At 46.6% G+C, this 26935-nt stretch overlaps 1 protein-coding gene across 1 annotated transcript in view; it reads right to left on the bottom strand.

The window, feature by feature from the left end:
- Positions 1 to 266: 266 nt before the first annotated feature.
- C13H3orf20 (chromosome 13 C3orf20 homolog) overlaps positions 267 to 26935 on the bottom strand; it is a 71723-nt gene continuing 45054 nt past the window's right edge. Inside the window, exons 12-16 of the mRNA XM_057706537.1 lie at positions 12151 to 12454; positions 11767 to 11874; positions 10189 to 10331; positions 1188 to 1322; positions 267 to 543 (exon numbers count right to left, since the gene is read on the bottom strand). Of these exons, the coding sequence (XP_057562520.1) occupies positions 447 to 543; positions 1188 to 1322; positions 10189 to 10331; positions 11767 to 11874; positions 12151 to 12454 (787 nt within the window). The 3' untranslated portion in view covers positions 267 to 446. The remainder of the gene's footprint in view (positions 544 to 1187; positions 1323 to 10188; positions 10332 to 11766; positions 11875 to 12150; positions 12455 to 26935) is intronic.

Raw genomic sequence — 26935 nt, 5'->3', positions numbered from 1 at the left:
CTTTCTCTCTCTCTGCTCCCTCTTCTTCCTCTCACCCGGTTTTTCACCTGGGCCAAAATCTGAGCCCTTCCCCACCCAGCAAAGGGCAGGAGGGCACAGTTTAATTCCTTTCGTGACCTCCCAAGGGTTAATGTGTCATTGGCTTGGCCCCTTGGATACCTTCATTCCCTTGGGAGAGTCTCAGGCTGACTTCACTGGCCACACAGGAAGTTCTGGGTTGCAGGCACTGTGTTTCTAAGGCCTCAGCCGGGAACAAGGCTGTCAGGGCTTCTGGCCTCGTAGGAGCCAGCCCACCCCATGGCCTCATCCAGATGCTAGATGCATGCTTGTTTATTAGGCTGAGTTCAGAGAAGGGGTAGGAGGCTGGAGAGGCAGGGCTGGGGGCCCAGGATGGGCGTGGGAGGGGCCACGTTCAGGCTGCGCTCCGGGTGGCCATGGGGGTGGCGTTACTTCTTGGAGGTCTGTTTCTTCCAGGTGGTTATCTTCTTACTGTTCCTCCTGGCTCTGCTGAGAGGACGCAGATCCACTTCAGGCTGTATTGTTCTAAAAACCAAAACAGAGAGAAGCAGATGCTGGGCAATGGGTGAAGAGGGCTGGTCTGGCGGTACCTGGAGCCTCACTGGTCTGGGCAAGGAGGGCGGGTCGCGCTGCCTGTGCAGCTGAGGCCTCTGGGTGTTGCTCCAACCTGGTGGTCCAGGCAGCACCTGCAGCCTTTCTGGGTGCTCACAGTTTTGCTTTTCTATCTTTATGAGAAAAGTGTGATTTTCGTGCCCTTGCAGAACATGATTTGCTTTACAGTCAGGATGGCCAGCGCACTGGACTTTCAATAGGTCTAGGACGTTTCTTGCCAGGAGGCAGCAGACAGTCACCACCCTTCTCAGACCAATAGGCCTGGGCCGTGGGGCTTCGCCGAAGTCCACAAAAGGCCTCCATCGCCACCACCCAGACCACTGCCAGTAGCTCCAGGGAGCAGCCTCGACGGCCAGCTGGACATTGTACTGATAGATTGGGCCAGGTGTGAGGGACTGCTGGAGGACCCGCAGCCGGAGGAAAGTGACTTGCCCAAGGCCACTTAGCCCCACATGGCCTCTGTGGCTTGTGTTGGAGCCAGGGGCCCTGCTGTGAGCCACACCCATTCCGCCGACCCCAGGAGGGCCCCTCATCCCCAGGCCAAGGTGACCACCTACTTCTTCTCCGCTTCAGGGGAGGGCTCCTTCATCTTGTCCCCCAAGGCCAACGAGGAGAGGCTTCCTTGGATGTCTCCTGACATTGCTTTCTTGGCTGAGTCAGAGTCTCGCAGGTCTGGGACTGAGGCTGAAACGCTGCAGGGGAGGCAGGGAGGGGAGGGAGTGCTCAGCCGAGGCACAGCCAGAGGGAGCCTGGAGCTGGGTGCCTGCGCGAGCTTCCCTCGCTGGGCTCTGTCCCTTCAATATTCCAGTTCCGAGAGGAAAGGGTGCAGGTGCTTCTCCTGAGGTGGGTGAAGGGATGATCCCCTGGGGACGTAGAGATTCGCTGGGGTTCAGCTTCCCTGGCTTCTATTTAAGGCTGGACTTGCCCTAATCCTGTGTCAGCGACACTCGTATGCCCAGCACTGACCTGGAGAGGCCTGGCATGCAGGCCTTGCAGAGCGAGCAGAGGGGAGAGGCCGGGAAGCCCAGCAAGTAAGTCCCTGTGTACCATGTGATGGGTTAGTTGTGTCCCTCCAAATCCTCAGTTGGAGTCCTCACCCCTGGGACCCCAGAACGTGACCTCATTTGGAAATGAGTTAAGATGAAGTCACACCAGAGTAGCGTGACCTCTCATCTCATCTACTTGGCATCCTTATAAAAGCGAGACGTGTGGACACAGACACGCATGCGGGACACCACGTAATCACAGTCGTGCTGCCACGGCCAAGGAGCTCCCAGAGGCAGGGAGAGAGGCCTAGAACAGATCCTTCCCTGGCGCCCATGGAAGAAGCATGGTGGCCACACCTCAATCTGGACTCTGGCCTCCAGAGCCACGAAACAACATCTTTCCGTCCAAGCCTCTCCTATGCTTACGCCTCACCTTTGCATCACATCACAAGGCTCTGTAGCTGTTCACTGACAGTGGCTTTGGGCATCAAGCAACCCCAGGGGACAGACAGCTCAGAGGCTTTTGTCCCTGTCCCACCAACAAGGGCAGAGAGGAGAGTGGGCTTGTGGAAGGGATGGCACTGGCCCTTTTCTTCACTTTCTCTCATAGTTATTGAGCTCCCATCCCCCCACCCTCGCCCCACCCTGCATGCCACTTGCTCAGGGCAGGGTATTTCAGAGATAAGAGACAAGGTGGGGGCAGAGAGGGCCTCTTCCAATATGCCAAGGGCCCTAGAAAAATCAAAAGTGGAGAAATACCAAAACGGTCACAGAATCTGGGTGTATTCACAATGTCTGCAAGCTGATGCCTTCGTCCACCTGTCCTCTGCTGCTCCGCCCCGCCCCACAGGGAGCACACACAGCTCAGTCCAAGCCACCCTGTGCAGCACCACACTGGACACCAGGGCAGACGTCTAGAGAAGGAACGAATGAACCAAATGATGGGGCATCCACGAACGTGAGGCGACGGGAACACTCCTGTTCATTCTGGCAGGAGGCCAGGTGCTTTCCTGGAAGAACAATCTGGAGATGCATGCCGAGACCATCCTTAGTCAGGGATAAGTAGGGATGGCTCCACTGCCTGCACCATCAGGTCACGGGAGCCTTCCCTGACATGCCCTTCCCCTGCCTATCCAGTGCCAGCTTCCCCTTCTGCAGCACCCCTGCTCCAGCTGGTCTTCCCAGGACTCCTCATGAACTGGTCCATAGTGACCTGCTAACACACAGAGAGCCCAGGCACCGTCTCATCCTGGCAGGCTTCTACTGTCTCTTCTCCACGAGTTCACGAGTCTCATCTTACCAGGCAGGCCTGGTCCACACCTCACACGTCTCCAGTTCCCCTAACAGAGTGGCTTGACCCAGGGCAGGTCAGCAGGAGGCTCACGGTGCCACAAACCAGAGCCCCACTGAGAACCTCCATGGCTGGTTAGGGGAGCTGCCTGGGTGTGCAGATGGGGAGGCCCCTTAGGACAGGGGTGCAGGTTGGAAGGCCAGCTTGGCCACGCCCTGTCCCTGCACACGCAGAGCCTGCTGCACCCTTTTCCCAGGCCTGGTTTGACTCTCTGTGAGAGCTGTCAAGGTGCCTGAGGACAGGGTGAGCCAGGCCCCTCAGGAGGCAGGCAGGCCCCTGGTGGGCCTCCTTGGGCAGAGGGTGGATGCTGGCATGAAGAGCTGGCGAGGCAGTGGCCCCCTCACAGCAGCAACACTGTGGGAGGGCCTGGTGGCAGCTGGCTCCTCCCTTGCACGGGGTCCCCCCTTCACGGCACCCTCCTTGGAGGGGCCCTGGTGGGTGCCACTGAGGGTGTGGGCACAGCTGACCCAAGGAGAGACCCAGGTCTCCTGACACTCTGCTCTGCCCTCCGCTGCCTGCCCTCCTGCCACCGCTCAGCCTCCTCCTGCCTCTTCTGAGGTAGGCGTGATATCAAGCAGCACAGCTGTGAAGAGCCTCCCCTCACATGCAGGGGCACTTTACAGTTGACAAAGCCTACCGAGGATTACGTGGGCATTTACAGCACCGTGCTCCTGTCTGAAATGTACTCCTCACTTCACAGAGAACCTGACGCTTTATAAGGGGCTTTGTCATTTATGGAGGGTCTCGTAGTTTACAGAGTGCTTCACGGGGTACAGGATACCTTACCGTTTGTGAAGCACTTTCCAGGTTCCCAGTTCACGGAGTGCTCTGGAGTAGGCCCAACTTTGAGTTTGGGTGGAGGGCACACAGAGTTACAAGACACTCTGCAGTCCACGGAGCACATTACAGCGTCCAAAGCCCCTGTGGTTGGTTGGGCAGGTGGCACCTGACAAAGGACTTGGTCTTCCACAAATTTCACAGCTTGCAAAATGCTCCAGGGTTTACCGGGCACATCACAGTTTACACAAGCTTTGCAGTTTACCAGGCAAATGACAGTTTACAAAGCACTTTGTCATCACAGAGCACGTCCCCTCTTACAGCTTTTGATTCTCTCAACTCCCTGCTCTAAGACAGTCCTGAAAGAATCGTGTCCCCATCCTACTGGGAAAGGGCAGGGGACTGTCCAAAGCCATGTGTGTGGCATAGCCCAGCCCCCACTTCTCCAGGCACTTCCCTGCCCTCTCTGCTCCCTGCACCCATGGGAGGAGGCTGCATAAGGGGCTCCCGGCCTGGGCCAGCCCCTCTGTAGGGGGCTCACCTCCTGGACTCCCACATCGCCCAGCAGCTGGGCTTCGAGCCCACCGCTTCCCTCTCCTCTCCCCACCGCCCTGTCAGGCTCCACGGACAGCATGCATGGTGAAGGCAGGCGCAGATGGCAGCGACTACACCAACGGTAGGGTGAACCTGCGGTCTGTGGCACTGACGTTTGGACCAGGCTGCCTCCCCACCAGCCCCTTTGAATCCTGGCTGACAGAGGTGGCAGGAAAGCAGACCACAGGATTGGATCTCTTGAGACTTCCTGCGCTGGGCACATGGCAGTGAGTGGGGTGGAGGGGAAGCAGGTGGCACTGCCGGCGCCCCTCGCCCCTCACCCAACCTGCCCCCACTCCCCAGGATGGGCCATGGCTCAGCATGTCTTAGAAACTCAAAGACCGCCACATGGAAAAATGGAGGCATGCTGAGTGGGACGCAGGGGAAGGACCCTGGGTGAAGGGTGGCCCACAGCAGGACACACAATAAGAGGGGGGTGACCCTGATGGGGAGGGCCCCCACCCGAGGCCCTCTACAGTCTTGCTGTCTGTGAATTAACTCTGACCCCCAGCCATGGAGACTGTCTTTTGGAGGCCTGAGCACCAGGGGCCTGTCAAGCGTTCCAGACCCTCTCTGGCCTTGCCCTTCAAAGCTGCCTGAGCCACCCTCCTCCTCAAAGAACCCCCACCCCGCAGCTGCCGGCTGCCCCTGGGGTCTGCGATCTGGTGGCACCTGTCCTGCCTGTAGCTAACGTGGCCCCATCTCTATCACTCCCCACCCAGGGCAGGGGTGGGCCTCTGGCACACAGAGCCTCTGGGTGTGACCAGGAGATTCTCGCTGCTCTCTCCAGCGGGCGGGGGAGGAGCCGCACTGCAGCCCAGCGTGCCCCTGCTTACGGGCACCCGTCACAGCGCCTGCCAACAGCACAACCTCTCCTGGCCACAAGGAGGCCTCCCACAGCCTAACGAGGGAGGCCAGGAAAAGCAGCCACCAGGCGTCCAGGTGGCTGCGGCTCAGACTCACGAGGCGGCCAGCTCCTCTGGACGCCGCCCCGTGTGCCTTCCAGCTGTCCTTTCGGCCCAGCTGCTGCCCACCGCGCCCAGGAGCTCTCCTGACGGCTCCAGCCTGTGAAGCCCTCCCTCGGTTGGGGCTGCCTCTGTGCCTTCCACCTGGGGGCCCCTCACACGCCTGCCCCTTTGTGCCGCCGCCTGAACCCCACCCCAGAGTCACAGAACATCAGAGAGACGCCAAGAGGGCAAGGAGAGGGTTGGGCCAGTGTGGACCCGGTGCCAAACACAGGGCTGTTTGGGGTCACTCTCTACTGAATAAGGGAAGGAAGGAAAGAAGACATGGGGTGGGTGAGGGGCAGGGGGGCTCCAAGCTCTGGCCACCAGGCCGGTCCTGGCTCCCAGCTGCGGTTCTGTTTGCTGGACCAGGAGCCATCACTGGGCCTTGCACGGGTGCCCCCGTCCTGGGTGTCAAAGACGATGGCCATGGCAGCTCCCGCTGAGGCCACACCGCCCACAGGGTCCCTCTCCTCACCCGCCCCCACTCAGCCTGGCTGACTGTGCACTGAGGGCTCAGGGAGGCTCCCTCCTGGGTGGGCCTATGTGGGAGAAAGGAGCTGCAGCGCAGAGCACCCAGGAAGCCTCTGTGGTGAAGACAGGCTCACGCTGGAAGTGTGGGCTGTGGACAGGTCAGCGGAGCAGGTAGGGGATGATCTGATGGCTGCAGGGAGAATGGGACCTGGTGCTACCAGAGCAAAAAGGGTGGGCTTTGGAGACCAAACCAGCCCTTGCCCTGGCAGCTTGCTAACCGAGGAAAACAGCCCCTTTCTTCCCTGTGAGCTGCAAGCACCCACAGAGCATCTCCAACCCCTCTTTTGAAAACTGTTGTTAAAAGGCTGTAACATAAAATTTACCATCCTAATAATTTTTAAGTGTACCGTTCAGTAGTGTTATGTACATTCACACTGTTGGACAGCAGACCTCTAGAACTTTTTCATCCTGTAAGACTGAATCTGTCCCCGTTAAACAAACCTCCCCCTCCCCTTGGCAACCACTCTACTTTCTGTCTCTGTGAACGTGACTGCTGTAGGGGCCTCATATAAGTGGAATCATACAGTATTTGTCCTGTGTCTGACTAATTTCACACAGAATAATGTTCTCCAGTTTCATCCACGTTGCAGCACGTATCACAATTTCCTTCCTTTTTAAGGCTGAAAAATATTCAATTGTGTGGATAGAGCATGCTTTCTTTATCCATTCATCCACTGATGGACACTTGGGCTGCTTCCACTTCTTGGGTATCAGGAACAGTGCTGCTATGAACATGGGTGTGCAAATATCTCTTTGAGACACTCTGAATTGTTTTAGGTATGTGCCCAGAAGTAGAATTGCTAGATCACATGGTGATTCTATGTTTAACTTTTTAGGAACCTCCACACTGTTTTCCACATGACTGCACCCTACATAAGGGTTCTAATTTCTCCACATCCTCACCAACACTTGTTATTTTCTGTTTTGGTTTTGTTTTTTGTTTTAACAGTAGGCATCCTGATGGGTATGAGGTGGTTCCTCATTGTGGTTCTGATTTGCGTTTCTCTAATGCTTAGTGCCCTTCACTCGTTCTCACATGGGTTTCTGGCCCTTTGGATCAGCGAGGGTAGAGCAGGTCCAGGTCTTGTCCACCTCCAAATCCTCAGGGCCGAGCACAAGGCTGGGCGTGCAGCAGCTGATTAGAAACTGACCAAGTGGCATGACTTTCAGGCTGCAAAGGGGCGGCCTCTGGAGAGAGGGGTCTCCCATCACTGGAGGTATGCAAGGGGTGGTCAGTTATCTGGCCTGTCTGCCAGCCCTTCCTCATCCTACCCAACCTCTGACTCCCTGGGATAAAATCATCCCTCGCTCATCATTCAGATGTCTCCCAAGGGCCTCCTACCTGCTGGGCTGTGAGCATGAGTGGAGGATGTGAAGAGAAGGGAGCTGGGGACGGCGGGGTGGGGGTGGGGGTATCTAGGGCATGTGGGGCTGGACACCCAGTCCTCTGACAGCTTAATACACGCAGAGACCTGCAGCCACTTCCCCACCACTGCCTGAGCCTCAGGGCAAGGCCTTCCCCAGGTGGCTCTGCCCCTCAAGCAGTCTTGAGGGGCAGAGCCACCTGGGGAAGGCCTTGCCCTGAGGCTCAGGCAGTGGTGGGGAAGTGGCTGCAGGTCTCTGCGTGTCATTAAGCTGTCAGAGGACCTGGGTGTCCAGCCCCACCTGCCTAGATACCCCCACCCCCACCCCTGCCGTCCCCAGTCCCTTCTCTTCACATCCTCCATCCTGCTCACAGCCAGCTGGCTAGGAGGCCCTTGGGAGCCATCCTGACCCACTGATGAGCGAGGGATGATTTATCCTCTGTGGCAGCTCCTCAGAGGACAGAGAAGGCCCAAGTCTCCCAGCCCTCCATCTGGCTCCCAGCCCTACCACCCCTGCATTTCCCGAGACCTGTCTCTTCTCCCCGCATCTTCCCACCTCAGGGAACGGTTTCCTCGAATCCTCCCACTGCAGAGGGACAAGACCAAGCAGATGAAAACACCGGTAAGGAAGACATGGTCCCCACCAAGGAATGGAGAGGCCCTCCTAGGGCTCTGATGCAAGGCTGTCTGCCAACAACCCTCTTAAAACAGGACCCAGAAACAGAGGCACTGCAGGGCCACACACGGCTGCTGCTGCCTTCTAAGGCTTCTTCTCAGCATAACTGTCTACCACGCTGGGGCTTCCACATCCACTGACCACAAACCTTCCAAACCTAAAAATGAACTTTGTTCCTCCTCCCAAGCCACCCCCTGGCTGCTGAGCATACTGCGGACCCTGACTCTGCCATCTCTCTCACTCTGGGCACAAACGGACTGGCAAACCTTCCACGTACTCATCCAAATTACCTATTTAGGAAAAAAGTGGAAGGCCAAGCACAGACGTTTGCCCTTCAGGCTGCCCTGCTGATCACCGCTCACAGGTGTGGCCCCACAAGTGCCACCTGAGCCACGCCTATCCATCTTGCCCGAAAGGACCCCAGAGAGAGGTTTCGCCCAGCGCCTTCCTGGGACCCAGGAGGTGGAGTCTCCTGCCTCCCTCGGATACGGGCTCGGCCTAGGGGCTCACGTGCAGCAGAAGGTGGTGCTACATGACTCAGGAGGCCACGTCATAAAAGGCAATGCAGCTCCCACCTGGCTCTCTCTTGGGATGCGCGCCACTAGAAGCCAGCCACCGCCCTGTGAGGAAGGTCAGGCTGGGAGGCGAGGCCAACGGGGAGAGTTCTGGCTGAAAGCCTGCATTATCACCAGGCTATGAGTGAGCCAGCCTCCGAGAGGACTCCAGCCCTAGCCAGCGCCCGACTGCAATACACGAGAGACCCCAGGCAAGAACCACCTGGCTGAGCCCTGTCAGCCCCTGACAGTCAGCGACAACAAATGATTGTGTGGTTTTACACAACTAAGCTAGAGTAACTTGTTTCATAGACACAGATAGCAGCAACTGTTGTCATAGCAATGTTTTCTTGTGAGGTTCCATTCCCTTTTTTCCCTGAGTGCTTGCAAACTGTCAACCTAATAGGCCGTTCTAGAATAAGGAAGAGTCCCACTGGTTTATAGTTTCAGGAATCTACCCCTTTCTACTTTTAAGAACCTAGACCATCTGTGTGTGTGTGTGTGTGTGTACGTGTGTGCGTGTGTTCTTTCCCCATTATTCCTCAAAAATTGTTGTAAACATACCATTAAGTCCCATCAGAACCCTTGAACATAACAAATTAGGAACCTGGAACTCATTCTAGTAATAATAACAACCGCACTAACAACTGTACTTTGTAACCTCTCAGTAAATGTTAGTGACACACCAGTAATTCACACGTATCAACTCATCTAAGCCTCACAGTCCAGTACCGTGGACACGATGGTCACTCTTGCTTCACAGACAAAGCAGCTGAGGCACAGAGAGCATAAGTGGTTTGCCCAGGTCACACCGTGAAAGGTGGCCAGACTCCTTTTCCTGCCCCTCTTCTATCATAGGCTGCCCTTTCCCATTAAAGGTCATCCTTTCAAGAACAGCTATATCTTTTTTTTAACAATCTTTGGCAGCTCCCACTCCCCATCTATCACACCCCCAAGCAGAGGGCCAGCCTTCTTCGAATGTTTCTGAAATGCCTCTGCCTGTGTCCCTGGTACCTTCCAGTTACTTCAGCTCATCTTCAGTTTGCCCACTCCTGACACATCCTCCCCTTCCTGTCTTGGTGTATTTCTTACCTAAACCTCAGCAGCCGCACTGCCCCCGTCTTCCCTTCTTGCCGATGAGCTGGTCTTCAAGGACCTCCGAGCCCCCCACTTTGAGTCTCAGCCATGGGGGCTCTGACTTTTCTGTCCATATAATCAGCACCTGCCCTTCCTAACGCCACAGGCTCCTTGAGCTCCTACCTTCTCCACTAAGCATTCCGGGATGCTGAAGTCACAGCCTGACCTCCATGTGCCTCCAGGAGTGGATTTCCCCCAGACCTCTTTAGGGTCAGGCAGACCCTCTGACAAAACCCAAACTCAACACCCTGGGGAGACACTGGCATCAAGACTCCTAGAAAACTGAGGGCCTGGTGGGAGCGCAGGGCTGCTGGATTCAGTGCAGTGGCGGCACAATCACAGGCAGGCCCCCATCTGCAGACAGGTACTGCCCGGACATTCTAGAAGCCGATGTTGTCTCCCAACACAGCCGCCAGCAACGTCATGAGCCCCAGGCTTCTTCCCCGGGCCAGGCTGTGCACTCCCGGGGTTCAGGGACCTACCCTTGCTCATTCACACGAGCTGGGCCCAGGGCCCCCCACAGGGCCAGCTCTTCCCTTCCCGCCTCCCTGCCCCCTAACCCCGTGTGTCTCCTGCTTTACCTAAATTTGTAGTTCTCAGGCAGGAAGTAGCCCATCTTGCAGTTCTGTCGAGCCTGGAAGATCTGTTTCAGCAGATTCTGCCTGCTGAAGCCATATCCATTCAAAACGCAGCCCCCAAAAAGGAGCCTTCCCCCAGCGAGCATCTGTTGACACACAAGAAGGAAACAGCGGGAGAGGCCCTCAGCACATCAGCACTGAATCTCAGGACAGTGCCGTGGGCTCTCAGAGCTTGTCCCGGAAGCCAGGTCTTTCTTTGCTGATTCCGGGGAAGGGGTGTTGCCGTCCCACAGTGAGCCGTGGCTGGGCCTGTCCCCATACAGCCTCTAAGTCAGAGGGCAGCCTCACCATCGCAGCCTTTGCCCCCCGCAGGCCTGACCAGCTGAAATGCCCCTTTCCAGAAGGGTGTCTTCCTGCTCAGAGGCTCCCAACCGGCTCTATCTCTAACCTACTTGTCCACTGTCACTGATGAGGTGGTCTCATGGATGGGGGCACCTTGAGGGCAGGAATCTTGTCCTACTGCTCTCTGAACCCCCACCCTCTACGTGTCAGTCTCAACAAGAAAGGCCTGTCCAAGATTTCTGTGCAAGGATATCCATTACAGTGCTATTTGTTATGGCCAGAATCAAAAAGGATACAACATAAACATCCAACGAAAGGCACAGGAGAAATAAAGTGATTCTTAGGCTGCAGTTAAAAATCATAATTAAAAAGCAGGACCTCAAAGTCAGAAAATTACTGAACAGTCCAGACACCAAAATGTGAGGAGGGGTGTGCCCCAGGGCTCCAAAAAACGCTGGTCCTAGCAGGTGCCCAGTGTATGGACAACGAGGCCATTTGGGTGACATGATGAAGTGATTATTTTCTAAACTGCATTTTCCAAAGTTTCTACAATGGATAGATAGATAGACAGACAGACTTTTTTTTTTTTTTTTTGGCTGCGTTGGGTCTTAGTTGCTGCATGCGGGCTTTACTTTCTCTAGTTGTGGTGTGCGGGCTTCTCATTGCAGTGGCTTATCTTGCTGAGAAGCACGGGCTCTAAGTGCATGGGCTTCAGTAGTTGCAGCACGTGGGTTCAGTAGTTGCAGCACTTGGGCTCTAGGGCGCGTGGGCTTCAGTAGTTGTGGTGCTCAGCGGCTCAGTAGTTGTGCCCCACAGGCTTAGTTGCTCTGCAGCATGTGGGATCTTCCCAGACCAGGGATTGAACCCATGTCCCCTGTACTGGCAGGTGGATTCTTAACCACTGTGCAACCAGGGAAGTCCCTCTACAATGAATATATATGTTTTTTACAATACCCTGTTTTTAGTAAAAAGTTATTTAAAAACAAACAGATGAAGAGAATTTGTATCTTCCGGTTAAGCATCACCTATCCCTTCAGCCTCCTGGGACAGGGGACAGATGGGGTCAGCCTGGGGATGGGGGGCCAGGCTCTAGCCCCGGCTCCACGTGCTGGGTGGCTTTCGGTTAGTCCTGCTCTCTGGGCCTCAGCCTGCCCCTACATCTGTGATTCCACAAGGGTAGGGGCTACAGAGACCAGAGTGTCCGGCAGTGGGCGGAGGGTCCCCTGGGCCCCGGCTTACCAGAACCATCCCCTGCATCACAGAGTACTTCTTCACCAGCAGGGGTGGGTCCCTCTGCAGGGGGCTGTCCAGGTCGTACCGCAGCAGGCGGTAGGGGTCATGCTGGCACTGCCGAGAGAGAAAAGAGCACCCGTCACCCGCATACTAAGAAGACACACTTGGATTCGCATGTTCTCAGCCAGGCCAGGCTCTCCTGAGTCCTGATCCCCACACAACACCCCCTCCCAACTCTTGCTCAATGGCCCTTCAGCCCTTGCATGCACACCTCAGCCCAGAAGAAAAGGAAGTGAAAGAGGGCCCATGTGCTCTCAGCCAGAGGCTTAGCCAATCCCAGCCCCATGGTGGTCTCCCCCACCCACCTCCTGGACTGGGCCGGGAACCAACCTGGATGCAGGGGGAGGCGCGGCCCTGCTGCCGGTGACTGTAGAGTGTGTCCAGCAGCCACAGGAGGTGTGCCGACCTGGTGGAGCTCTGGCCTGATACGATCCCGAACACTAGCACCTGGCTGGGGTCTCGGGGTGCCAACAAGAAGCGCTCCAGCTCCACATCGGACACCAGGGGTGCCCTCACCATGCACTTGCAGCCAGCCCGGATGTCTTCCTTGCGAATGAGCTTCCGCAGCACCAGCGGGCAGTCAGAGGGTGAGGCCGCCCACCTGGTGGGGCTTCGAGCCTCTCCAGCCTTCCCTCTGCCAGGAAGAACAAGTGGGTGGCGCTCAGTGGGTGGGGCGCAGGTTCCTGGCCCCCAGGCCCAGCTCCAGATGGACAAAGGCCCCACTGCTGCAGAGTCGAAATCGAGCTGCAGGTGGTTCTAGTCTGGCCTCTGCCACCAATGTGCAACGCCGCCTCCGATGGGTCCCCTAACCTCTTTGCGCCTCAGTTTCTTCAGGTGCAAAAAAAAGGAATTTGCAAGGATGAATGAGTGTTCATCCATCCAACAAAAACTCTGGAATCATCCTGAATGTCTTTCTTTCTCTCTCATCCCACATCCCATCCAATTTATCAGCAAGCTTGTTGACTTTACATTCAAGACAAATCCAGGATCTGACCATTTTCCCTGCCCCCACTCCTAGTAACATGGTCTAAGCCTCCATAATCTCTTGCCTGGCTGTCTACAAGTGCCTCCTAATGGGTCTTTCAAGGGATGCTGTCAGAACCAAGTCACACCCAGACACAGAAAACAAACTTATGATTATCAAAGGGAAAAGGGGGGCAAGGGATAAATTAGGAGCTTGGGATGAACAGATACCCACTATTGTATATAAATTAAACAACTAAGACCAACTGTATAGCACAGGGAACTATATTCAATATCTTATAATAACCTACACTGGAAAAGAACCTAAAAAAGTATGTGTGTACTTTGTTGTACACCTGAAACATTATAAATCAACTATACATTAATAAAAATATTTTTAAAGAAAGAGCCAAGTCACACCACCTTCACTACTCTCTTCGAAACCCTTCAGTGGCTTCCCACCTTCACAGGATAAAAGCGCAAGTCCCTAAACGCCCTCCAAGGCTACACTTGATCTGGCCCCTTCCTCACCCCCTTTTCCTCTTATTCTCCTCCAACATTCTCACCTTTGCTCACTGCACTCAGCCTCTCTGGCCTTTCCTCATCCTCCAACCTCAGGGACTTTGCTCTTGCTGTTCCTTCTGCCTGCTTGGCTTTTCCCCCAGTTGCCCACTTTCTCATCTGACCGTCCTGTTGGAAACTGCATCCCTCTGCCCCAGCAAACTTCCCCCTTCCCTGCCTATTTTCTGCAGCACTGCTCACTATCTAAAATACATTTTGCTTATTTGTTTCGGTTATTTTACTTCTCGATCCCAACAGAACATAAGTTCCATGAGTTCATGAGTTTGGAGTGTTCTCCTCAGTGGGATAACAGTAAAGATTCAATAGATATTCAAAAAATAATCAAACAAGTATTAATCAGGGCACTACTATGTGTCAGACACTGCACAGGGTTGCTTCAGGGTTGTGAAGGTTGCTGTATTTAGATGGGAATAAGCACCACCCAGACAGAAAGAGCTGCTATGGCTTTTTACTCTTATCATTACTACTGCCTTACACCCTGGATGCATTTTACAGCATCCACAGTCCTTGGCATAGACATTGTCTTGGTTTATTCTGTAATAACCCTAAGTAACAGGCTGAGCAGACACTATTATCACTGTTTACAAATGAGAAAACAGAAGGCTCCCACCAGGAGAAGGGGATGTCCAAGTTCATACAGTCACTAAGTGGTAAGGGTTAGGACTAGAAGCCAGATCACTCTGAAAGAAGAGCAATGCAGGTAATTTACTGCTCACAATTATTCAGAGGCTATCTAATACTAGGAAATCAAGACATTCCCAGATTTAAAAAAGCTGAGGGAGTTTGTCACTAGTAGGCCTTCCCCACAAGAAATGCTAAAGAGAGTCCTTTAGATTGACGTGGAAGAATACTGGACAGAAACTTGAAACTATATGAAGAAATAAAGAACATTGGTAAAGTTAAGTAAAGAAAAAACCAGGATTATTATATTCTCAGTTTGTAACTCCTGTTTTTTCCTAGATGATTTAAAACACAAATACATAAAACAATAATTACAAGTCTATGTTACCTGGGCACATAATACACAAAGATGTAATTTGTGACGACAACATGGTGGAAGGGGAATGGAGTTGTACAGGAACAGAGATTTTAATGAAGCTAATTTAGTATTAGTTCAAACCAGATTGTTATTGTAATTCCCAGAGTAACTACTAAGAAAATACCTTAAAAATACACACAGAAGGAAATGAGAGGGGAATCAAAACTGTATGTATTAGTAAATATATATACATAAATATATACATTAATAAACATATATAGGGGAATTTATTATAGGAACTGGTTCATGTGGTTATGGAGACCAAGAGATCCCACAATTTGCTGTCTGCAAGCTGGAGAACCAGGAAAGTCAGTGGTATTGATATAATTCAATCCAAGTCTGAAGACCCAATCACCAGGGGTAATTCCCAGTCCAAGGCCAAGGGCCCATGAACCAGGAGCTCTGATGTCTGAGGGCATGGAAAGATGGACTGCTCAGCTCAAGAAGAGAGAGAAGGAATCTGCCTTTCCCATAGTGTTTGTTTTGTTCAGGCCCTCAGCGGACTGGATGATGCCCATCCACACTGGTGAGAATGGGCCTCTTTACTCAGTCTACTGAATCTAATGCCAATCTCTTTCAGAAACACCTTCACAGACACACCCAGCAGTAATGTTTTATCCACAGCCCAGTTATCCAGTTGACACACAAAATCCATCACCATACCATACACTAAACATTTTTTTAAAAATAAAAAATAAAAAGAGAGAGAAACAAACACAAAAGTCAACAATGGAAGAACTGAGGAACCAAGATGATAGCTTTATAGAAAACCAACAAAAGAGATTGGCAAAATGGGGGGGGGGGGGACCCATGATCCAACTACATGCTCTCCATAGGAGAGTCATTTTAGATTCAAAGACACAACTAGTTGCAAGTGAAAGTATGGAAACAAACTTCAAGCAAATAGTAACCAAAAGTAAGCGGGGTGGGGGGGGGAGGCTAAACTAATATTGGACATAAGTAGACTTTAAGTCAAAAATTATTTCAGGAGACAAATAAGACATTATGTACAGAGAAAGGGGTCACTGTCTCTAGAAATATAACAATATGAGCATATATGCATATAACAACAGAGCCTCTAAATACATGAAGCAAAACTTGATGAAATTAAAGGGAGAAATAGAAAATTCTACAATAGGGAATTCCCTGATAGTCCAGTGGTTAGGACATGGGTCTTTCACTGCCGAGGGCCTGGGTTCAACCCCTGATCAGAGAACTGAAATCCTGCAAGCTGAGTGGCACGGCCAAAAAAAAGAAAATAGAAAAAAAAAATGTATACACACACACACACACATATATATATATTCTACGGTAACAGTTGGAGATTTCAAAATTTGAAGATGAATCAATGTAATATATCACACTAATAAGATGAAGAGGAATGGATGTCAATGGTATCTCAATAAAAGTTCTTAAAAAAACAAATAAACAAAAAAGATGAAGAGGAAAAAAAAAACACGATCATCCCAATTTACAGAGAAAAAGCATTTGACAAAGTCCAACAACCTTTCATGATAAAAACATTCAACAAACTAGGATCAGAAGGGAACTTCCTCAACATGATAAAGGGCATTTAAGAAACACTCACAGCTAACACTATACTCGATGGTGAAAGTCTTTAAAGCTTTACCCCTTAGGGATAAGGAACAAGACGAGGATATCCACTTTCACCATTTCTATTCAACACTGTCCTGGAGTTCTAGCTAGGGCAATTAGGCGAGGAAAAGAAGTGAAAACCATATAAACTGAAAAGAAGGAGAAGTTAAATTATTTCTATTCACAGATTATATGATTTGTATGTTAAAAATCCTAAAGAATATATACACACGCATGCATGCATGCATGCCAAACTATTAGAGCTAATAAAGAAATTCAGCAAAATTTTAGAATAAAAGATCAACACAAAAATCAGTTACGTTTCTATACACTAGCAATGAACAAACTGAAAAGGAACTTAAGAAAATAATTTCATTTATAACGGTATCAAAAAGAATAAAATACTTAGGAATAAATGAAACCAAGAAATGTAAAGGCTCATACAGTAAATACTACAAAACACTGTTGAAAGAAAAATTTAAATACCTAAGTAGATGGAAGACATACCCATGTCCTTGCATTGAAAGACTTAATACTGTTATGATGGCAATCCTACCCAAAATGGTCTACAGATTTGGCACATTTCCTATCAAAATTTCACAAGCCTTTTTTTTTTTTTTTTTTTTTGTGCATAAATGGAAAAGCCAACCCTCGATTCATATGGAATTGCAAGGGGCCATGAATAGCCAAAACTACCTTGCAAAAGAAAAACAAAGTTGAAGGACTCACACTTCCTGATTTCAAAACTTATTCCAGTGCTACAGTCATCAAAACAGTGTGGAACTGGCATAAAGACAAGCATACAGATCAATGGAATAGAACAGAAAGCTCAGATATATGGATTTCCCTGGTGGTGCGTGGTTATGAATCCACCTGCCAAAGCAGGGGATGCGGGTTCGATCCCTGGTCTGGGAATATCCCATATGCTGTGGAGCAACTAAGCCTGTGCGCCACAACTACTGAGCCTATGTTCTAGAGTCCTCGAGCCACAACTATTGAGCCCTGAGGCCTGCGCGCCTGGAGCCCGTGCTCCACAACAAGAGAAGACACCACCATGAGAAGCCTGTGCACCGCAAGGAAGAGCAGCCTCCACTCACTGTAACTAGAGAAAGCCCGCGCGCAGCAATGAATACCCAATGCAGCCAATAAATAAATAAATAAATAAATAAATAAATAGCAAGTCCAGAAATAAATCCTCACATATATGGTCAAGTGACTTTTGACAAGGGTGCCAAGACCATTTAATGGGAAAGGATAGTCTTTTCAACAAATGCAGCTGGGAAAACTGGATATCCACATGCAAAAGAATTAAGCTGGATCCTTACCTAACATATACATATACAAAAACAAAAATTATGCACATCAAAAGACACTATCCACTGAGTAACAAGGAAACCCACAGAATGGAAGAAAATACTTGCAAATAATATATCTGGTAAGAGATAACTATCTGGGATATATGGAGAACTCCTAAAACTCAACAAAATAACCAACAACCTGACTGAAAAATGGCAAAAGGACCTGAACAGACATTTCTCAAAAGAAGAGAGGCAAAACAGCCAATAAGCACATGAAAGGATGTTCAACATCACTAATCATCAGGGAAATGGAAATCAAAACTATGAGACACCACCTTCACACTCATTAGAATAGCTACCATTAAAAAAACCCCAGAAAACAGCAAGTATTGGCAAGAATGTGGAGCAACTGGAACACTTTGCACTGTTGGTGGGAATGTAAAATGGTATAGTCGCTGTGGAAAACTGTATGGTGGTTCCTCAAAAAATTACAAAATAGAATTATATAATTTAGCAAATCCATTACGGGTATCTATACCTAAGAGAACTGAAAGCACGATCTTGAAGAGATATTTGTACATCCAGGTTCATAGCAGTATTACTCACAGTAAAACTTGAAAGTAACCCAAGTGTCTACTGACTGATAAATGGATAAGCAAAATGTGGTCTCTACATTCAATAGAATATTATTCAGCCTTAAAAAAGAAGGGAATTCTGCAATATGTTATAACATGAGTGAACCCTGAGGAACATCATGCTACATGAAATAAACCAGTCACAGAAAGACAACCACTGTATGATTCCACCTATATAAAGAACTTAGAGTAGTCAAAGTCATAAAGACAGAAAGTAGGATGCTATTGCCGGGGCTGGAGGAGGGGGAATGGGAAGTTAGTGTTTAATGAGTAACTACTGTCAATTTTACAAGATGAAAAGAGTAATAGAGATGAACGGTAGTGATATTGCACAACACTATGAGTGTATCTAATATCATTAAAATGTACACTTAAAAATGATTAGGATAATAAACTTCATGTTATGTGTATTTTATTATAATAAAAAATTGAAAAATGAAAAGATATTTAACTTCACTTATAATAAGATAAATACAAACTAAAACTATACAAAGGTAACATTATGCTTATGAGAGAATGTAACTTGGTATAACACTTATAGAGATTAGGCACTATGTCTTAAATGACTTTTAGCCCAGAAATTCCATCTTTAGGAATTTCTACACAGATATATTTGTAAAAATGTGAAATAATGAATATATATGGCTACTGCCTTCAGCATGGCTTAGGATAAGAACAAAGGATTGGGCCAATCATGGAACATCTATACAATGGATATTACACTTTTTGAGAAAAAAAAAGATCAAACTGACTCATGGAATAATCTCCCAGATATACTAAGTAAAAAAAGCAAAGTTCAGAACAGTGCTGTTAATATGATATTTTTTAAGCAAAAAAGAAAGAGGAAGAAATAAATTATGTTTGCATTCGCTTGCACAGGCATTGAGAAATTCTGGACTGAGTTTTGCTAACAGGAGCACCAGCAGGAGACTGGAGGAGAAGAGGAACATAAGGTTGGGTATCCACTACTCCAGTTCCCTCCCTGTGGGGTCACATATCTCCATCACAGGCCACGGCTCCTGTCACAAGGTCCTCCCATTGCCCTCTCTCTCTGGGACTTAGCCATCTGTCCTGTACATCAGATCCAACCTCTTCAGCCTGGTCTCATCAAGGTTCTCCTTCCCAACTGAACTTCACTTTACTCTTCAGACAGGCCCACACATTTGGAACCACTCCCTATCTGCTAGCTCTGACCTCTGCAATGCTGAAAGCCTAGAGCCCAAGTTCCTATGACTAGCAGCCCCTCCCCACAGCTCCTGTCCAGACTGGGCTGTCTGTCCTTCCAGCTGTCGGAATAACTGGAACTGCCCCTCCTACTTAGTGCCCCACTGTTCAGCAGCCTCTCTGAGGCTCCTGAGACTGGAAGAAAGGTTAGGAAAGGGAGCTTTTACAGGATCTGTTCACCCTCACTCACTGTTACCTCCAGAGACAGAAGACTGTCTTCCAACTTCCCACATAAACCCCTGCCTGCCCCCTGGCTGCCTTCTAGCCCGCTGCCTAAGGAAAATCTAACCTAAGTACATGGTAAAGCAGCTATGGGGTAACAGACACGCAGGTCTGTCAGTTCCTTCCTCACTTTCCACCAATATTTCTGAGGATATCTGGAAATACATAAGTACCCTACTACATGTTTTTGCAGAACCTAAGGTTAAACAGCACTCCTGCCCACTTAATAGTCTTTGCTCTTCATAGGAACCTGAAGGAGCACAGGGAGAAGGGAGACAGGGCAGGAATTTGTATACTCATTTGACAGATAAGGAAACTAAGGCTTTGGAAATTTGAGTTACTTAGACAAGAAAGTCTGTTCCTAAAGAGCACTGTAAACTTGCTTAATTCCCATAACCTCAGGGCTTTAGAAATGTGTTCTTTGATGAGAGGAGGATGAGCTTTAGGATCAAAGAAGAAAGGGACTTGGGGCCCTCTGAACAGCCCTATGAAAATCTACAACAATGGCTCTGAAGAACTCCCAAATCCTCTCCATCTGGGCCAGAATCCCTGCTCACACTGGTACAATGCATACTGAAGGGAGTATATTTGTAATTTGCACATCTGTTCTCACTGAATCCCTCCTAAATACTTTTCCCTCACTCTGCTATCCAAGCTAATGACACAATCATCATCATTCAGTTATTTAAGCCCCAAACCTAAAAATCATCATGATACTTCTTTTTCCCTTATCCCACATCTATCTGTCGGTTCTGCTAGCTTTACTTCCAAAATGTATTAGAAATATGTCTAATTTTCTCTTTATTTCTGTTACTACCCTTAACAGCACAACATCAATGTCACCAGGATTACTAAAATAGTCTCCTAACTACTATGATTCCATTCTTCCCAGCCTAAAATAATTTTTCCACAGAGCAATCAGAAATGTTTCCACTTTCAACAATGGCTAAGTAGTGTGTTTTAGATCAATCCTCCTTCTGAGAAAAATGAGAAAAACTCAACAAAAAATATTTTTAAAAACCGTTTACATGCATTAGAGACTTCACAAGTCAATGAGAATTTGCAGGGTCAGGATCTGGAAGAAGAGGGAAACCTAGCAGATAAATGTGACCTTTAGGGCAGCTTTACCCCTCTCAGCAAACACTGATTCAGAAAGTGAAAGCTGGGGATGACAGGCTGAGCAGCTGAGCAGAGCTCATGGCATGCTCATGGCTGAAGGGAGAAAAATGGGGAGATCAACTCAATGATTGGTGATTACCTAGAGGGGTGGAATAGGGAGAGTGCGAGGGAGGCTCAAGAGGGAGGGGTTATGGGGATATGTGTATAAATACAGCTGATTCACTCTGTTGTACAGTGGAAACTAGCACAACAGTGCAAAGCAATTATACTCCTATAAAGATCTGGAAAAAAAAAAAGGGGAGTTCTGGGCCCATTGCAGAAGACAGCCCTGATAATCCTGAAGAGTGAAGGTGAAACAGAAATAGACAGGCTTCACAAAGACTGAAGCACAGTTTCAATTCCTGTCTGGATGAGGGTGATCTGGCCCCAGCCAAGTTGACAGTTGAAGACAAAGGAAAAACTTATCTTAAAGAACATTACGGGCTTCCTAGGTGGCGCAGTGGTTAAGAATCTGCCTGCCAACGCAGAGGACATGGGTTCGATCCCTGCTCCAGGAAGATTCCACATGCCATGGAGCAACTAAGCCCGTGTGCCAAAAATAAAAAAAAAAAAAAATTAAAAAAAAAGAACATTATATCATCCGGAGCCTCAAATTATCTCTATACTTTTCCATATACAATGTCTGGCATGCAGAAAAACATCAAATATTTTAAAAGTCAAGGACTGACTGAAAACTATGAGAAACACCTACAGGGATAAAAATACTGGAGCTACCTGACATAGACATCAAAGTAGCCATGACTAATATATACAAAAAACCAGGAGACAAGATGAAAAATTTCAGCAGAGAATAAAATTCATAAGAATCAATTAGAAATTCTAGTACTTAAAAACAGAGTAAATGAAATCAATTACTCAAGGGATGAGTTTCATCAGCATATTAGATACAGTTAACAAGAACATTAGTAAACTTAAAATCAGAAGTACAGAGGGAAGAAAAGGATGGAAAACACAGACTAGAAAAAAAAAGATGCATGGAACTCAGTGAAAAGGTGTAACATGAATATACTTGGAATGCCAAATGGAGAAGAGAGGAAAAGGAAGAGGAAATGAGGGGGAGGAAGAAAGGAGAGAAGGGAAAAAGGACAGAGTGAATATCTCATGAATTAATGGCTGAGGAGTTTCCAAAACTAATGAAAGCCACAGATCACAAAGTGCTGCAAACAGAGGAAAACTCAGAACTTCAGGAATTAAAGAAAGCAAAAGGAATGACAAATAACTGACTAAATACAATAGCCCATATATTTTTTCTTAAGTCTTTAAAATATGTATGACTGTTGAAAGCAAATATTATGATGCTCTTGAGTAGTTTAAATATATGTGCATGTAATACATACAATAATAGAAAGGGGGGAGGGTAAAGAGACATAACTGTAAGGCTTCTACATTTCCCTTGAAATGGTAACTATTAGACCTAAAGAGGTCTAATACCTTTACTGTGAAAGGTAAAGCATGTATTGAATAGAATGTATTGGGTTGGCCGGAAAATTTGTTCAGGTTTTTCCATAAGATGTTATGTAAAAACTCGAATGAACTTTATGGCCAACCCAATATATCCTATGGCAAACACTAACATAAAAATTAAAAAACAAAGAGCTATAGCCAAAAAGACAACAGATAAATTAAGCTGGAATACTAAAAATATTCAAACAATCCAAAATAAAGCAGGAAAGGTGAAAGAGAAAAATGAAAAAGCAAAGGATACAAACAGAAAAATAATAAAGTAGCAGACTTAAACCATATCAATAGTTACAGTAAATGTAAATGGTCTAAATATGCCAATTAAAAGACAGTGTCAGGGACTTCCCTGGCAATCTAGCGATTAAGACTCCGTACTTCCAATGCAAGGGGGGTGGGTTCGATCCCTGGTTGCGGAACTAAGATCCCACATGCCACACAGCTCAGTCAAAAGATTAAAAAAAAAAAAAGACACTGTCAGACTGAACAAAGAACCAAGACCTAACTATATGCTATTTACAAGAAACCCACTTTAAATATAATATAGATGATTAAAAGTAAAATAATGGGGACTTCCCTGGTGGTCCCATGGTTAAGACTTCATCTTCCAATGCAGGGGATGCAGGTTTGATCTCTGGCTAGGGAGTGAAGATCCCACATGTCTCGTGGCCAAAAAACCAAAAACATAAAAAAACCAGAAGAATATTGTAACAAATTCAATCAAGACTTTAAAAACGGTCCACATCAAAAAAAAATTAATAAAGACTTTAAAATGGTTCACATCAAAAAAAAAAGTAAAATTATGGAATAGTAATAGCAAGCAAACACTAATCAAAAAGCTGAAGTGGGTATATTTCTATTAGACAAAGTAGACTTCAGAACATAATTATCAGATATCAAGAGAAACATTACATAATGATATATGAGTTAAATGTGCTGTACCCAACAACATAGTTCCAAGACGTATGAAGCAAAAAATTGATACAGAATTAAGGTAAAATAGACAAATCCATAATTGTATTTGGAGACATCAACATTCCATTCCCAGTACTCAACAGAACAAGACAGAAGATCAACAAGGATATATAAGACTTTTACAACAATATAGGATTAATCTCCAAAATATACAAGCAGCTCATGCAGCTTAATACCAAAAAAGCAAATAACACAATCCACAAATGGGCAGAAGACCTAAATAGACACTTCTCCAGAGAAGACATGCAGATGACTAACAAACACATGAAAAGATGCTCAGCATCACTAATCATTAGAGAAATGCAAGTCAAAGCCACAATGAGGTTATCACCTCACACCAGTCAGAATGGACATCATCAAAAAATCTAGAAACAGTAAGTGCTGGAGAGGGTAGGGAAAAAACGGAACCCTCCTGCACTGCTGGTGGGAATGTAAATTGGTACAGCCACTATGGAAAACAGTATGGAGGTTCCTTAAAAAACTAAAAATAGAACTACCATGTGACCCAGCAATCCCACTATTGGGCATATACCCAGAGAAAACCATAATCCCAAAAGAAACAAGTACCACAATGTTCACTGCAGCACTATTTACAATAGTCAGGACATGGAAGCAACCTAAATGTCCACCAACAGATGAATGGATAAAGAAGTTGTGGAACATATATACAATGGAATATTATTCAGCCATAAAAAGGAATGAAATTCAGTTATTTGTAGTGAGGTGGATGGACCTAGAGTCTGTCATACAGAGCGAAGTAAGCCAGAAAGAGAAAAACAAATACTGTATGCTAACTCATATGTATGGAATCTAAAAAAATGGTACTGATGAACCCAGTGACGGGGCAAGAATAAACATGCAGATGTAGAGAACCGACTTGAGGACACAGTGGGGGGGTGGGGCGTGAAGGGGAAGCTGGGACAAAGTGAGAGAGTAGCATTGACATATACACACTACCAAATGTAAAATAGCTAGCTAGTGGGAAGCTGCTGCACAACACAGGGAGATTAACTTGATGATGGGTGATGACTTAGAGGGCTGGGATAGGGAAGGTGGGAAGGAGTTGCAGGAGGGAGGGGATATAGGGATATATGTGTAGATGCAGCTGATTCACTTTGTTGTACAGCAAAAACTGGCACAACAGTGTAGCAATTATATTCCAATAAAGGGCTTAAAAATAAAATAAAATAAAATAAATTTTAAAATAAAATAAAATGATTGGGGAAGGCATGTAATAAACAGAATTAGCCAAATGGTTACAGGTATTGAAGTTGGGTGATGGGGAGGGGGGTGTGTTTGAAATTTTGAAAATGTCCACTATAAAAAATAAACAAAAAGGAAAATAAATAAAAATGAATAAATTTTTAATCAAAAAAAAAAAAAAAAGACTTACAACACTATCAACCAATTTGACCTCATTGACATTTGTTGAAGATTCCACCATCAAGAGCATGAATATATACATACATTCTTTTCAAGTTCACAAACAGCATTCACCAAGATAGATCATATTTGGGGGTCATAAAACAAATTTTAATAAATTTAAAAGAGTGGAAAGTGAACAAACTATATCCTCAGACTATACCAGAAATGAACCAAAAATCAGTAACAGAAAGATATCTGGAAAATCCTCAAATATTTGGAAATCAAATACCAGACTTCCAAACAACCATGGGTCAAGGTGAAACCCAGGGAAATTAGAAAAGATTTTAAACTGAATAAAAACGAAAATTCTGTACTTCCTAGGTGGCATAGTGGTTAAGAATCCACCTGCCAATGCAGGGGACACGGGTTCGATCCCTGCTCCAGGAAGATTCCACATGCCACAGAGCAACTAAGCCTGTGAGCCACAACTATTAACCCTGTGTACCACAGCTACTGAAGCCCACACACCTAGAGCCTGTGCTCCTCGACAGGAGATGCCACCGCAATGGGGAGCCTGAGCATCACAGTGAAGAGTAGCCCCTGCTCGCCGCAACCAGAGAAAGCCCGTGTGCAGCACTGAAGACCCAATGTAGCCAATAAATTAATTAATTAATTTAAAAAAAAAAGAAAATCCGACATACCAAAAATTGTGGGATGTAGGCAGAGTAGTGCTTAAAGAGAAATTTACCAAATTAAATATTTATGCATTAAAAAATAAGGCCTCAAACCAATAATGTAAGCTCACAACTTAAGGAACTAGAAAAAGAGCTAATTAAACACAAAACAAGCAGGAGGAAGATAAAGAGCAGACATCAATGGAATTGAAAGTAGAAAAACAACAGAGAAAAATCAAACCAAAAGGTGATTCTTTGAAAAGATCAATAAAATTGATAAAACTGTAGCCAGACTGACCAAGATAAAAATGAGAAGATACAAATTACCAACATCATAGTTAAAATAGGGAATATCACTGAAGACCCTACAGACACTAAAAAGATGATATAAGGGAATAGTATAGACAATTCTGTGCACATAAATTCAACAACTTAGATGAAACGGGTCAATTCCTTTAAAAACACAAACTGTCAAAATTCACTCAAGAAAAACAGATGACCTGAATAGTCCTATATTTATTAAAGTAATGGTTTGATTTTAAAAGCTTTCCACCAAAGGAAACTCCAGGTAAGATCATTTCACTGGTGAATTTTACTAAACATTTAAGGAAAAAAATAATACCAATTCAAAACAAAGTAGAAGAGAAATGAAAACCTGTGCTCACATAAAAACCTGTTCTTGAATATTTATAGCAGTTTTATTAATAATCACTAAAAACTGAAGACAATTCAAATGTCTTTCAAGGGTTAAATGGATAAATAAAATTTTGCCCACCTATGTCACATACTATATAGAGAAAGAGTTAACATAGGAGACCTGAGGCTGCTATTTTCAGAAGGACCTGCCTTCAAGGTTGGCCCAGGCTGGTGTGTGGGAACTTTGCACTTGAACCATTTCCCACACTATGCCTACACTGTTTATGTAAACATGTGATTTATGCTGAACACTTGCTTTCCTTTTGGCAGTCTGCAACTTTGATATTTGTTAGGCAGAGAGTACCCAATAAAAACATTGGGATCTGACTTGCTAATGGGCACCCCTGGGCAGAAACACCGCGCATGTTTACTGCCTTTTCTCACTGCGAGAGAAAGAAGCACGCTTGGTGTGTCCCTTCACAGGAGGGAGTGCACAGAGGGAAGTCTATGTATGGATTTCTTCAGATTCTACCTGTGTCTTTTCCGCTTGTTCATCCTATCATGTATGCTTTCACTGTAATAAACTTTCTCCATGAGTACAACTATATGCTGAATCCCATGCGTACTAGTATCAATAGATCTCTAAACATAGGGGTGGTATTGGGGCTCCCTGAAACAGTATACTATTCAGCAATAAAAAGAAACTGTTGATATATGCAACAACATGAACATGCCATGTGAAAGAAGCTAGACTCAAAAGGCTATATACAATATAATTCCATCTATACGACATTCTGGAAAATGCAAAACCATAGCTACAGGGAACAGATCAGTGGTTGTTTAGGAATTACAGGTGAGGGAAGAGTTTGACTACAAAGGGGTAGCATGAGGGAGTGTCTTTCTTTCTTTTTTTGGTTGGGGAAGCTGTTCTGTATCTTGGCTACACCACTTTATGCATTTGTCAAAATTCATAGACTTTTACACAAAAAAGAGTAAAGTTTACTGCAATTTAAAAATAAATTCAATTGAAACAAAATCAATTGCCTTTCTATAACCGGCAACAAATAGAAAAATTAAATTAAAACATAATTTATAAGAGCACCAAAACTATAAAGTATCATAGAATAAATCTAATGAAAGACATACAAGACCTCTATGCTGAAAATCACAAAACATTATGGAGAGATTAGAGAAGACATAAACAAATAAATAAACAGATATACCACATTAATGGACTGAAATATTCCAGTATTACAAAGACATTAACAA

Source organism: Hippopotamus amphibius, chromosome 13 (assembly GCF_030028045.1).
Source record: "Hippopotamus amphibius kiboko isolate mHipAmp2 chromosome 13, mHipAmp2.hap2, whole genome shotgun sequence".
NCBI lineage: Eukaryota > Metazoa > Chordata > Mammalia > Artiodactyla > Hippopotamidae > Hippopotamus > Hippopotamus amphibius.
The sequence above is the reverse complement of the archived record's forward strand: the minus strand, read 5'-3'. Positions and strand labels throughout refer to the sequence as shown.